Consider the following 13,589-nt stretch of genomic DNA (forward strand, 5'->3'; position numbering starts at 1 on the left):
TGCAACATCCGTAATGTTATGACAATGTTATCATGTGTAAATGTGCAGTGGGCAAGCTATCAGCTAGGCTAGCGTGTGTATATCATTAGCGTGCCGGCTTACAGCTAGGCTACATTGGGTATATCTTTAGCATGCAGGATAACAGCTGGGCTAGATTGGGTATATCTTTAGCATGCACGCTAAAAGCCATGCTAATATGTGTTTCTTCAGGTTCCTACCTGTTGAAGCTCTTCTGGAAGCTGGATGCGTGCTCGGGGTTGGAGAACTTGGCCAGGGCCTTCCTCTGATGGGGGAGCATCTTGAACATCTGCAGGGGTAACACACACACACACACACACACACACACACACACACACACACACACACACACACACACACACACACACACACACACACACACACACACACACACACACACACACACACACACACACACGACACCATGGGAGTTGGGTGTGCAGATAGGGTTGGTTTAAAGGGTTGGTCTTCACAGGTAGGGTTGGGTTAAAAGGTTAGTGTTTACACGTCGGGTTGGGTTAAAATATATGGTTTACAGGTCAGGTTGGGTTAAAGGTTAGGGTTTAGAGGTAGGGTTGGTTTTAAAAGTTAGGGATTAGATGTAGCGTCTGGTTTAAAGGTAAAGTTTGGTTAAGAGGTTAGGGATTAGAGGTAGGGTTGGGTTTAGTGGTTAGAGTTTAGAGGTAGGGTTGGTGTTGCAGGTTAGGGTTTAGAGGTGGGGTTGATGTTAAAGGCTAGGGATTAGAGGTAGGGTTGGGTTTAGAGGTTAGGGATTAGAGGTAGGGTTGGGTTCAGAGGTTAGGGTTTAGAGGTTAGGGATTAGAGGTAGGGTTGGGTTTAGAGGTTAGGGTTTAGAGGTTAGGGATTAGAGGTAGGGTTGGGTTTAGAGGTTAGGGTTTAGAGGTTAGGGATTAGAGGTAGGGTTGGTTTAGAGGTTAGGGTTTAGGGTTTAGCGGTTAGGGATTAGAGGTTAGGGCTGGGTTTAGAGGTTAGGGATTAGAGGTAGGGTTGGGTTTCGAGGTTAGGGGTTAGAGGTAGGGTTGGGTTTCGAGGTTAGGGATTAGAGGTTAGGGCTGGGTTTGGAGGTTAGGGATTAGAGGTTGGGTTGGGTTTAAAGTTGGTTAGGTGGCTGGGGTTCTGATGCCGTGCTGGGTGTTGTACCTGGATGGGTCCGATAGAGTGCAGCAGGTTTCTGAGCTGGGCGTCGGTGGTAGACGAGGAGAGGCCCTCGATGGACACGGTGCAGGCCTGGCTCTCAGCCACCTGCTGGCCTTGGGCGGCTCTCCCACGACCAGGAGCCCACCTGGCTCGACCACGCCCCGCCACCAGAACCTAGAGAGAGGGAGAGACTCATTCATGCATCCAGTAGGGTAGTACTATCTACATCGTAGGCGACGTGATATAGTAGTTTCATGCAGTGGTAGTTGCGCCTCTGCAGAGTCGGGTCCGGAAACCCTTTTTATTAGGGCCTCATCTGGTTGTTAGTTGATGACCTACCCTATTGGCTCCGCCCCCGCGGCCCGGCTGCATTGCCATGGCACCGGCGTGCATCACTTTCCTGTGGGCCCCCTGTGTGAGGGACGGGATGGTCAGGGGCTCGGGGATGCCTTGGGGCTCTGTACCCCGGCCATGCTGCAGAGGAGAGGAGACGGAGTTAACACACACACACACACACACACACACACACACACACACACACACACACACACACACACACACACACACACACACACACACACACACACACACACACACACACACACACACACACACACACACACACACACACACACACACACAATCCTGGCCGCAACCCTAATTACCGAAACAGTTTGTGTGCCTCTGTGCATATAGGTGTGTATCTCTGCATGTTTCAATGCGTGTGTGTATGCGTGCGTGTCTGTGTGTGTGCGCGTGCGTGTTTAACAAGGCGATGCTCTTGTTATCAGATGAAGTGTCGAAGGCTCGGAGGACTTGAAGGTCGCCCGGCGTCCTCTGGCGACAGATCAATACAGAGGAAGAGGAGCGCCACACACACACACACACACACACACCTCCCATAACCCCCCCACACACACCCCCCCCCACTGCCGCTAAACGGATTAATCTTCCTATAGAAATCACCACCGCTGGTTGCATCCATCACACGCTAAACTGCATCCCAACGGCAGCAGCCCCTTCCCAAAGGCCGCAGATGGAAATATCAGGAGCCAGAGAATAATCCTCTTGGTATAGTGTGTCTAACCCAGATATTAATGCAGGTATTAACACCACACTGACACCAGGTATTAACACCACACTGACACCAGGTATTAACAACACAAAACCACCAGATGAGCCATTACACATGCTTAGATCCACTCCCACTCCGCTCACACCTGGCAGAGGCCTGGCGGGAGGCAGTGAAGGACAGAGAGAGAGATGTGTGATGGAGAGAATGGACCGATACTGATAACATTGTCCCGCTGCAGGTGATGACAGCAGAACAATGAGCGGGAGAGCGTCCCCACACCGCTGGTTCTCCCTCCCTCTCTGACATGTGATTACCTCTATCTTGGCGGAGGCATGTGTGCCGATCCTCGGGGGAAGGTCACGGAGAAGAGGCTCTCACGCACAGACACGCTATCGCATCTCGGCAACACGCAAACCAACCCGTTAATATCCACCACGACACGCGCGCCTTTTGTGCGCCGTCAATAGAGATTAGGGTGTAATTAGGGCTGGAGCTGTCCCTCGCCAGATCACACTTCATAACGACCACACACAATCCCTGGTGTTCGTTTCCCCACAATGCACTGCTTTCCCACATACATACATCCACCTCTGACCCATTCGGTACCAGTATTCGATATATCCCACAGTAATATGTATCATGCATTTAATTATAACGTCCCAGTCATTCAAGCTGTGGGAAACATTTACTGCCCTGTATCTTATTTGAATGGCTGGAAAAGAGTGCAAGCTTTGTGCTGTCCAATCAAGCTCAAGTTCCCCCTGACCTGACCAACAACCCAACCATCCACCTGCACCAACACGCCCTCCACCAGAAAGGTTAGTGTGAGTGGTGCATGGTTGAGACGTGTCTAGGGGTCTCCCTAATAACACTGTTGTACCTCAAGAGATGACATCGCCTTAAAGAGCAGCGATGAAGCGGGACACCGTACCTCTAATTGTCACATGCTCCCTCTAACAACTACCACCCTTAAACCTGAAAAACACTGAAGCTGCTATATGGATCACTTGTTGAACAGCGACAGATGTCCTCCCTAGCCGACAGCCTTATAGGTTACCGAGATCTCTCTCTCTAGGTGGACAAACACACCACTAGGGCCCGCGCTGACATTTACCAACCAAATCTCAAACGTTTTGATTCTGCCACTGTTCTGACTGGTGGCTGTGTAAGTAAAGCAATGGAGGGGAGGATCAGAGAAGAGAGGAGAGATGGACATGAGGGGGAGACAGGTGACAAAAGAGGAAGGAGTACATCAGAGATGAGAGGAGGGGAAGAGAGGGGGAAGGAGGGGAAGAGAAGGGAGAGGGAGGGAGCGAGAGGAAGAGAATGGAGGGGAGCGGAAGAGTCGAGAGAGGAAGAGGATTAGAGAAAGAGACTGAAGAGGATGAGAGAGCGGAAGAGAGGGAGAAGAGGTGAGACGTTAAGAGAGAGAAAGGGTGGAGACAGGAAGCCAGAAGGAGGAAGTGCTTACTGCTCCAGGTAGTTTGACGATGCGGACCTTTTCTGGGAGCTGTTGGTCGTCTTCGGCCAGACTCCTGCTACGCTGCATCACTGTTCTCTTCACTCCTACTTTAGGCCCCATAGCCAGGGACTGGAGTGGACTGGGTCCGACAGACGACACACCCTGGATGGGCATGATCCTCTGAGGGGGCTGGGGCTGCTGGAAGGACTGGGCGCTGTTCCTCCTCTGTGGCGTCTGTTGGGGTGGTGGTGCTTGTTGTTGTTGGATCTGTCTCTGCGGGCTGGGCCCAGCGATGCCCATACCAGGCTGGAGGCGGGGCCTGACCGGCGTGCGTAGCTGGGGGACCTGCAGGACACCGTTGGGGGGAAAGCCTTGGCCAGGGTTTGGGGGGAAGCCTGGGCCCTGGTGAGGGGGGAAGACCGGGCCCTGGTTGGGGGGCACATGCACCTGCTGCTGCTGCTGCTGCTGCTTGAAAGGGAACTGTCTCTGGGCCTGTGGTGGGGCCATCTGCTGCTGCGGAGGGCCTTGGTACTGACCCTGGATCACACCCTGGCTCTGACCCGGGGCCTGGTCGGGGTTCGGTCCGGGGAGCTGGGCGGGGCTCTGGGCGTTGAGGCGGTCCAGGAGCTCCTTCTTGCGGACGCCCGCCTGCATCTGCCTCCTGATCTCCTTCCTCCTCAGGATCTGCTCCCTCAGACATTTCTGCTCCTCGATCTTCATCCTGTACTGCCGCGTCTCCTCGTCTTCCTCGGGGTCCTGAGACACGTGACAACATGTGTTCTTAGATACACCAGGAGCTGCTCACATGTCTCGAGAACGCTAGACACACTTACGATGCTACATGCTATGATACTGCTGGACACACTAAGACACAACAATACATGCTATGATACTGCTAGACACACTAAGACACAACAATACATGCTATGATACTGCTGGACACACCAACACACGGCTACACATGCTTAGATACTGCTTGACAGACTAAGACACTGTCATACATTCCCAGATACTGTTGGACACATCAAGACACTGCAACGTATGCAAGGATACTGCTTGACACAGTAAGACATTGCTTTACATGCCAACGTACAGCTAGACACTAAGAAACTGTGATAAATGTGAATATACTGCTAGACACAGAGGCACTGCTTTACCAATGTTAACACATCGGGAAACATGCCAAGACCCCTAAAGGTCCTCTAGGACAGAGCTAGAACCCCTCCCTGCAGCCAGCCGCCCTCCAGCCGCCCCCCTCCCTTAACCAGGGGATCAATGAGCGGTGAAACCCCAGAGGAATGTAAAGGCTGTTGACGAGTGGCGGCCATCGAGTTGAGCTGTGCCCCCAGTCTCAGACACACATCTCTATCACTGACCTGTGGGACCTCCTTCCGGACCACGGTTCTGCCCGTGGAAGGCGGGTCTCCTCCCGTTGCCAACCCTACGGGGGGCCTGCCCCTCCCCAGGCCCACGGGGGCGGCCGGTCGGGGCCCTGGCGTCGCCCTGGCAACTGGCCTGATGTTGGAACCAGGGACGGCGCCGGGCCGGTTGAAGTTGCCGGCGGTGGTGGTGGTGGTGATGTTGTTGTTGTTGCCAGGGGCAACGGGGAGCTCTCGCAGGTTGCTGTTGCGCTGCGGCAGGATCTGCATGTGTTGTTTTCCAGTGGGGGCGTTCTGTGGAGACACAGCTCACAATCAGATAACAGACACACAAGTTACACAACTACCATAGCTCACCGTCAGATAACAGACACACAAGTTACACAACTACCATAGCTCACCTTCAGATAACAGACACACAAGTTACACAACTACCACAGCTCACCGTCAGATAACAGACACACAAGTTACACAACTACCACAGCTCACCGTCAGATAACAGACACACAACTACCACAGCTCACCGTCAGATAACAGACACACAACTACCACAGCTCACCGTCAGATAACAGACACACAACTACCACAGCTCACAGTCAGATAACAGACACACAACTACCACAGCTCACAGTCAGATAACAGACACACAACTACCACAGCTCACAGTCAGATAACAGACACACAACTACCACAGCTCACCGTCAGATAACAGACACACAACTACCACAGCTCACCGTCAGATAACAGACACACAACTACCACAGCTCACAGTCAGATAACATGGTTCGCAAGGGTACTGCAGGTGGTACATGCGATTAAATAGTTTTAATATACATTTATGATGCATAAGAATTGCAAAGATCATTGCAAATAAATATTGAATAAATATTGTTGCGCAAGTATAATCTTATGGCTTAGCATTTCAAGTGCCAACCTTTTTGCATTCCATTTCCATTGTAATTTCTTTCATAGATATTTTGTATAAATTTGTGTCATCTGTGTAAATAATCATACCGAGCATAAGCAGCATTTCTGACCACTCCTCCCACTGGCCATGGCCTTGCAGTAATAATTGCGTATAAAGAGGGTGCTAGCATTTTTTCTTACTCAGCCACTGCATGTGTATTAATCAAATTCTTACTGTTTGCACATGAGGTGGTCTGCGAAAAATGGTCTTGATGACAATTGAGTTGTACACCAAAAGTATTGTAAATACTGTTCTAGATGTTGTTTGTTTGCCAATACAACTTCTCCATGAATAAGCATGTTCATATATTCTCCTTGAAGCAGCCCCAGAAACAGCATGGGCACCCCCTAAGTGATTAGCAGAGATATCTCCAAAGTGGTGTTTCCCTGTCTAACCAGATTCGGCCGAGTTAGCCGACTTCCATTGGCTTCAGGTTACAGTAGCTTACAGCCTACTTGATGCGCCACTAAAAAGGTTATCCTCCGAGTTGACTACCAAGCCAGAAGCAGCTGATATTATAGTCACGGCAATCGTGCATTACAGGTAGCCTAACAATCACAGCCCTGAAAACAGTGCAGAATGGTGTGTGTTTACAGAAAGATACCAGCACTCTTTTTGAATAAGCAACTTTTCTGAACTCATTATAAATCTTTGGAAAGTAAGTAACACTGCAAGTCAATTGAAGCGGCAAAAAATGAAAGCACACCAACCCAGCGAACTCCCTTTCTAGATGAACACAATGTAAATTTGGATTAACAATTAGTTTAACTCTTGGTAAGACGAGCATACGCCAATTTACAGATATCCTGCAGTATCCTTTCAATTATCTCCAGATTTAGCTTGCTAATATCTTTAGATGAATTATCCCAAGAGTTAGCATGGTCTCATCAGTATAAGCCCCAGGGTGAGCGTGCAAGTAACTCACCATGTGCTGCCTGGGCGGGCCGTTGCGCGGTGGGGGGTTCTGGTGGCGGGGCGTCATCTGGCGGGGGCCGCCCTGGAAGGGGTTCTGACCCTGGTGAATCATGGGACGATGGTCACTCAGAGCTAGCTGATGCTGCTGCTGCTGCTGCTGCTGCTGGTGGTGTTGCTGCTGTTGGTGATGATGCTGCTGTTGTTGATGCTGTTGCTGTTGATGATTATGTTGCTGTTGTTGTTGATGATGGTGCTGTGGGTGGTGGTGGTGGTGAGGGGGGAGGTCTTGTCTGTGCTGCTGCTGCTGCTGTTGGTGGTGCTGCTGCTGTTGGTGGTGGTGCTGGGACTGGTGGTGTTGTGACTGGTGGTGCTGGGGTGGATGGGAGGCCATGTGGTCATGGTGGGGCAACTGCAGGACACCCTGAAAGACCAGAAGGAAGAACGTAACACACATGAACCAAATTGCAACACACCAACAAACTATCAACATACAGACATTCTAAAGAAACACACAAACATAACAAACAGCTCTCCAACGCATACAGCACAACATAACAAAAAAAAATAAAAAAAATAATCCCAACACCGGAAGTACACCAACAACACACGCGTTGCTGAAAAATTGTGTGCATGGCTCTTTCTAAAAGAAGATCTGCATTACATTAACCTCCATCTGTGTCCTCATATAGCCGCATAGTAAGAGTAACCACAAACACCACTAGGGGGAGCTCTTGCCTATGCGTTTCCTTCAGCTCGTTAGCATAAACATCAGGCTGAGGCCAACCAATACAAACCACTCTCATTTATTTATATGTGCATTACTCTCTCCACCATTTTAATTATAAAGCAGTGAATTTCATGAATTTACAATAAAATAGAGCCTGGCTCTTTTTCATCTGAAGGCTGCACACGCGCTACAAGACACTGGACCTGATCGACAACAGCGGGAATATAATTTATTAGAGTACAGATTTTACAATTCACGCAGCACTGTCTGAACACAAACAGTAGAATAAACAGAAGAACCCTGAGAATACCACTAAGTCCAAAACAAATAACCCAGAAGCTGATCCATCAGCCCTACTCCTGGACGTACCTGCATCCCAAACGGAGGGGGGGTGAAGAGGTTCTGGTTCTGCTGCTGGCCAAAGGGCTGCCTGGGTCCCATGAAGGGCCGGGGCTGGTTTGGGGGGCCCCCATGCTGGTTCAGGCCCCCAAGCCCCTGGGGTGGAATGCCGGCCCTGGGGGGCTCCCTCTGGAACAGTCCCAGGGGCCCGGGACCCGTCTGGTTGAAGACAGGGGCCGGCTGGCCGAAGGTCACGTGGCCCTGGGGCGGAGGTTGCTGCTCCTGGGGGAGCCGGTGGGAGGGCTGGGGGCCTCCGGCTCCCAGCAGTATGTTGGTCATCTGTTGGTCGAACATGGGCTGGCCCGGAAACCTCGGTTCTGATCCAGCAGAGAGGGGATAAGTGGAATATAGGAGGAAAAGGGTGTTGAGAGGAGATGGTGAGGGTGAGGCAGGGGGTGAGGGAGGAGGTGGGGGTGAGGCAGGGGGTGAGGGAGGAGGTGGGGGTGAGACAGGAGAAGAGGTGAGGAGGTGGAGGCAGATGAGGAGGAGGTGGAGAGAGAGTAACAGAGACACAGATCAGTCTAGGGCTTGCGGCCTTGAGGAGCACTTTTCTCTACATCAGCCTAAGTGCTGGTGTACAGGGTGCCAACAGAATTCATGCAGACTGCTAACAGAATCAGACATCTTACATTGTTTATTCATGGTTGTCAACCCAAAGCCAAGGCCAAACACTGTTTCATTCTCTATGTTCTAAAGCACGCAATCAACACACAAGCAGCATACCCTGTAAATGCCCATCAGAGTATAGCATGTTAAGCTCCGCTACAACAGTTAGGGTAAGGTAAGCTAGGCTACGCTACACTACACTGCTTGCAGCAGACGGCGCTATATTAAGCTGTGCTATGCCAGGGTAACACTTCCCCCATTCAGGGCAGGTTGAGCAAGACCTGTGGGCCTTGCATCTTACCTCCGATGAAGAAGGGCTCACGCTCCTGCGGGGGAGGTGCAACAGGGCTCCTGAAGGGCTCCAGGAAGGGCGGGGGGCGCTGGGGCTGGCCGAAGGGCCCCGACTGCTGGAAGTCTCCCGGCCCCTGAAAACACACACAGAGCACCAGAATTTAGACACAATGCCGGGGCTCCCTCCTCGACTTCCCTGGAGCCGTCCAGCGCTGGGTTTAATGAGTGTCCAGTCAGCTTTTGTTACAGGCTGGGAAACTGCCATAATAAAGCGATGGAAGGTGCTCCACTGGCTGGTGTTGCAGCCTGTCCGTTGGCTCGGTCCAAGCTGAAGAAAAATGTTTGCCAAGCTACAACTTACAAGAGGATTCAGACATTCACTCGGACTCATACATCACAAATGGTTTCGCTCAGTGGTCCCGGGGGGCCACGGTTTGGGGGTGGTTTGGGTCTACTGCGAGAATATTGAACCGAGGGGAAGACATCAATACACACGGTAACAACAACCCGGAGCCCAGCCGGGGCTGATGGAGGATCTGTTGGTACGACCGGTTTATAGAGTCTACATGGAGTGAAGATGGTACACCCCGTCTTTAAATACATGGAGCAGGCCTTGGAGGGAAAAAAAACGACATTGGGAGACGAGGAGACAGAAGGAGCAGAGTCTACGTTTAATAGAGAGAAGACCGCCAGAGACAGAAGAAACATGGAGATAGAGACCGAAAAAGGAAAGTAGAAATGAAAAAATACAATAGAAAAATAAGATAGGCCTCAAAGGCCAGGGGTCGATGTCTAGGAGGGAAAGGATCAGGGTTGCTCTCATTGTTTCCAGCTGGTTATTTTAAAGCAGCTTTCCGCCTCTGTCTTGCTTTTAATACAACCGGATACGGGAGCGCTAAGCTCTCGTATCTGCTCGCTTACTTCAACATCTGCCTGCCGACACATTAACCTGCTATTCAACACCTAGCAGCCGACGTGCTCCGAGCCCATTGTAAATGACTTAAGATCTTATCTTAAACGCTAATCCAACGCTGGTACCGCGCTGCCTGTCTGCCACTTAAGAGGGGGAGTCAGGTGTGTTGACACTAGAGCCCATTGTTTCTAGAAAAGTTGCTAAACAGAAAGTTAATCAAAGGGGCTTAAGCACAGAGGATCGTATTGTTGTTGCTGGGATGGAAAGGTCAGGTATGGTGTCCACATAAAAGCGGTGAAATCTCAGCTCATCTGGAGCTAATCCTCCAGGCTGCTGCAGCCCAGTGTGTACCCAGACACAGATAGCCTTCTGGGGGGACGGGAGAGAGGCTGCTGAGGGGGTAGAGCCTAGACAAAATCCATATAATGGAGTAGGGGCAGAGGTCAAACTATTCAACAAGAAATGGAAATGTAGGATTTGAGAACACAACTGCCACTTAATACACAAAGAAAAAGGAAAAAAAAAGACATTGCTTGATATATTATCAATTCATATATCAATGTTATTGATAAAATGTACCAGGGCTATAGATAATAGAATACAGAGGCAATCGGATGATCCAGACAAACATCATAATTTATTTAATTTCTAAAACAGGATTTTTAAATGCATAATGATAGGTCCCATCATTATTAATTGAATATTCCTTTGTTGAATTGGCAGGGAGATAAATTAATATTTCAGCACCATTCTGCACTGGTGGACATGAAGAGCATTCATTCCGGATAGGATGTGACCTTCGACCCCATCGTATTCTAACCATTAAACATGAAGTAGTCGTTAACGTGTCGTCCTTGGCACTGGAACGCCCTCATTTGCATGTCTAATGGTGTCCATGGCAACCCTAGTCTGGCGGTGATTGACACCTGGGGAGCTCAGCACTGTATGGGTTGAAAACCCCACCCCCAACTTCCTGGTGTGAGGTCAGACAGCTCTGAGTGACAGCATTATCAGCGTCCAATCAAAGGGAGGAGCAGACACAGAGGAGGAGGGGGGGAGGGGGGTGTTTGGCTTCCATCCACCACACTGAACCCTGATTGGATGGGCTTATTTTCCGGAGGGCTCATTTGCATAAGTGCAGATGAAACGCTGTTTACTGTGTCTGTCGGTACCACCTGAGGCCAGCCTATTATGGGATAGGGGCATTCCCCCACATGCTGTAATCATGTTAAAGGACACTCCTCATGGAACCGTATTCTACCAGACAAGCTACTCTGTGTCTGACTGCCTCCATATACTGCCACTTTAATCTCATCATATTCTAATAACGGTGTGGTCAGAGAGCTGTGCGTGTCCAAGTGGGGAGGTCAATCCTGCGTTCAGGACTCCATTTCAGATCCAGGAGGGTCCTTGTCCTTGCATGGCGAGCAGCTGAATAAGAACAGCCATGACGGCTCTGAGCCCGAGTGGTTTCCTGCTGTAAGCTGCTATCACAGGCAGCCAGTGTGCTATCTGGCGCCACAGCCTGTTAATGACACTGGCCTCGCCCAGACACACTGCATGATGGGTAATAGGAGGAGGAGTACTTACTGGGAACCTCTGAGGAGCACCTCCCGGTCTGGGCTGCATCTGGACCGACGGTGTCAAGGGTGCTGAAGAGAGAGGGAGACACCGTTTGACAAGACACAAAGATTGAGACCCAGTAAGACATAGGCATATTCATAGAGTGATAGTCAGTCAGAGAGAAACAGTCAGAGAGACATAGTTGGACATAGGCACACAGTTAGAGAGAGACAGTCAGAGAGAGAAAGAGCAAGAGATACCAGACAAAAAAATCTGCTAGAAACCTAGGGGCATCTTGCACCCCTCCCAAATCACTGGACACTTTACTAAATGCTGCGTGCTGTGACAGTAATGTAGCCCAAATATTGCCTTTGAAAAATCCCAGTAAGGTAAATATTTAATCAGGAATAAGTGCGTGTGTGTGTGTACATTTCGTGTATGTGTGCGTACATTTCGGAGTGTGTGTGTGTGTTGTGTAGAGCGTGTGTAAGCGTGCGGTACCTACCCTGCTGGGCGGGTGGCGTGGAGGCGGGGCCTCTGAAGTGGGGGTTGATGTGGATGTTCTTGGACTGGGGGGCGGGGCCCGGCGGGGGCTGGGGCGGGGCGTTCTGGGGAAAGCTGGGCGGGGGGGAGACCAAGAGGCGCTGCTGCAGGGAGTCCAGCTGGGGGCGCTGGGGAGGAGGGGACCGGTGGGCCAGGTGGGGGGGCATGAGGGGCTGCAGGCTGGGCGAGTGGCCGAGGGGCCCACCCCGGTGCTCCTGGAAGGACATCTGCCCCCGGGAGCCCCCCTGCGTGTGGTGGGGGTGGGGGCGCATGGGAGCCGGCAGCCGCGCAGAGTGCTGGAGGAGAACACGACACGATGTCAGCCCACGGACACGGCTACGCACACGTCCCCGCCGATCACATCACATCGTCTCCCTGCTGCTGGTTCTATGCACGTCACGTTGAAACCTTGTTCATGTCAATATTACTATTCCATCTCTTTTTGTATTTTATGCTTTATTTAATATTCTCTACGAAGTCCACCAGGGCTTTGTCCCAACGATGTGATTGTCCAAAACGACGCTGTGTTGTACAGTGCCTTTATTAAATTAAACATTTAGACTTTGCTATGCTGTGTGCTGCTGCTAGCCTATCTGCTGCTAGCTCATCGACTACGTCTGTTTCTGCTAGTTTGTCTGTCTACTGCTAGCTTGTCCATGGCTAGCTCGTCTGCTACTGCTGTAAGGCTTTCTGCAGCTAGCTCATTTGCTACGGCTGTTAGCCTGTCTGTGGCTAGCTTTTCTCCTAGCCTGCAGCTATGCGCTGTCAAGCCAACATGTCAATCCCCTGTTATGCTCTGAAATAATCTCCAACACGCTTGTTTGTATGTTGGGAAAGAAGCGCATGAATGAAGACCTCAAACCAGACTGCGCCTCGTATATGTATCATCCGGCACAGCACTACTATGAGCTGTTGACGTATCGGCTGGATTCCATTGCGGTTGTATCCAGTGAGTTGAATTAATTCCTTACACATTACTGAACACTGAATTCATGATCTATTTTATGGTCATTCATTGTCATTGCTTTTCATTTCTGAGAGGTCATAAACCAGAAGCTGAGCAGTGTTACTAGTGTTCCAGGTATTCAATCATTATTAAAAGTATTATTATTAAAAGAGACTTTTGGTTTCCAGACAAACACCTTCAGGCATGCCTGTGCTGATGATCAGTGGAAACGAAGGGATTACACGCTTGGAGAGAATCTCCCAATATCAAAAACCCACAAACGCTAAATCCCCGGCAATGAGCATGTTTAATTTGGTGGAGGCTGTGTAAATGGAGCAAGGCTGATTCTGTATAATCCGTCTATCAACAGTGATAAGAGGAGCAGACGAGGGATTTAATGACCTTCACACCTCTCAGGACATTAACTCTCTTTAACACTCAGTGTGACATCCACCTGCCCACCTGTGTCCCAACTTCCCTCCCATTCACCTGGGAAATAGCAACTAGATCAACCCGTGTTTTAATAGAATACGGGCGTTTATTTGGATTATCTGTGTTCACATAGACCGTTTGTAAAAACTCTTTATACAGACCGCCTCCGTTTATACTACCGATGTTAAAGGACAA

General features: G+C 50.4%; 1 protein-coding gene across 1 annotated transcript in view; it reads right to left on the reverse strand.

Moving 5' to 3' along the window:
- Positions 1 to 13,589, reverse strand: part of rbm33a (RNA binding motif protein 33a) — a 38,789-nt gene that overhangs the window by 6,952 nt on the left and 18,248 nt on the right. Inside the window, exons 9-18 of the mRNA XM_056583777.1 lie at positions 11,979 to 12,312; positions 11,501 to 11,562; positions 9,008 to 9,131; positions 8,071 to 8,417; positions 6,985 to 7,395; positions 5,090 to 5,386; positions 3,723 to 4,469; positions 1,516 to 1,650; positions 1,180 to 1,350; positions 219 to 307 (exon numbers count right to left, since the gene is read on the reverse strand). Of these exons, the coding sequence (XP_056439752.1) occupies positions 219 to 307; positions 1,180 to 1,350; positions 1,516 to 1,650; positions 3,723 to 4,469; positions 5,090 to 5,386; positions 6,985 to 7,395; positions 8,071 to 8,417; positions 9,008 to 9,131; positions 11,501 to 11,562; positions 11,979 to 12,312 (2,717 nt within the window). The remainder of the gene's footprint in view (positions 1 to 218; positions 308 to 1,179; positions 1,351 to 1,515; positions 1,651 to 3,722; positions 4,470 to 5,089; positions 5,387 to 6,984; positions 7,396 to 8,070; positions 8,418 to 9,007; positions 9,132 to 11,500; positions 11,563 to 11,978; positions 12,313 to 13,589) is intronic.

This window comes from Gadus chalcogrammus, chromosome 23 (genome assembly GCF_026213295.1).
Source record: "Gadus chalcogrammus isolate NIFS_2021 chromosome 23, NIFS_Gcha_1.0, whole genome shotgun sequence".
NCBI classification, from domain to species: domain Eukaryota; kingdom Metazoa; phylum Chordata; class Actinopteri; order Gadiformes; family Gadidae; genus Gadus; species Gadus chalcogrammus.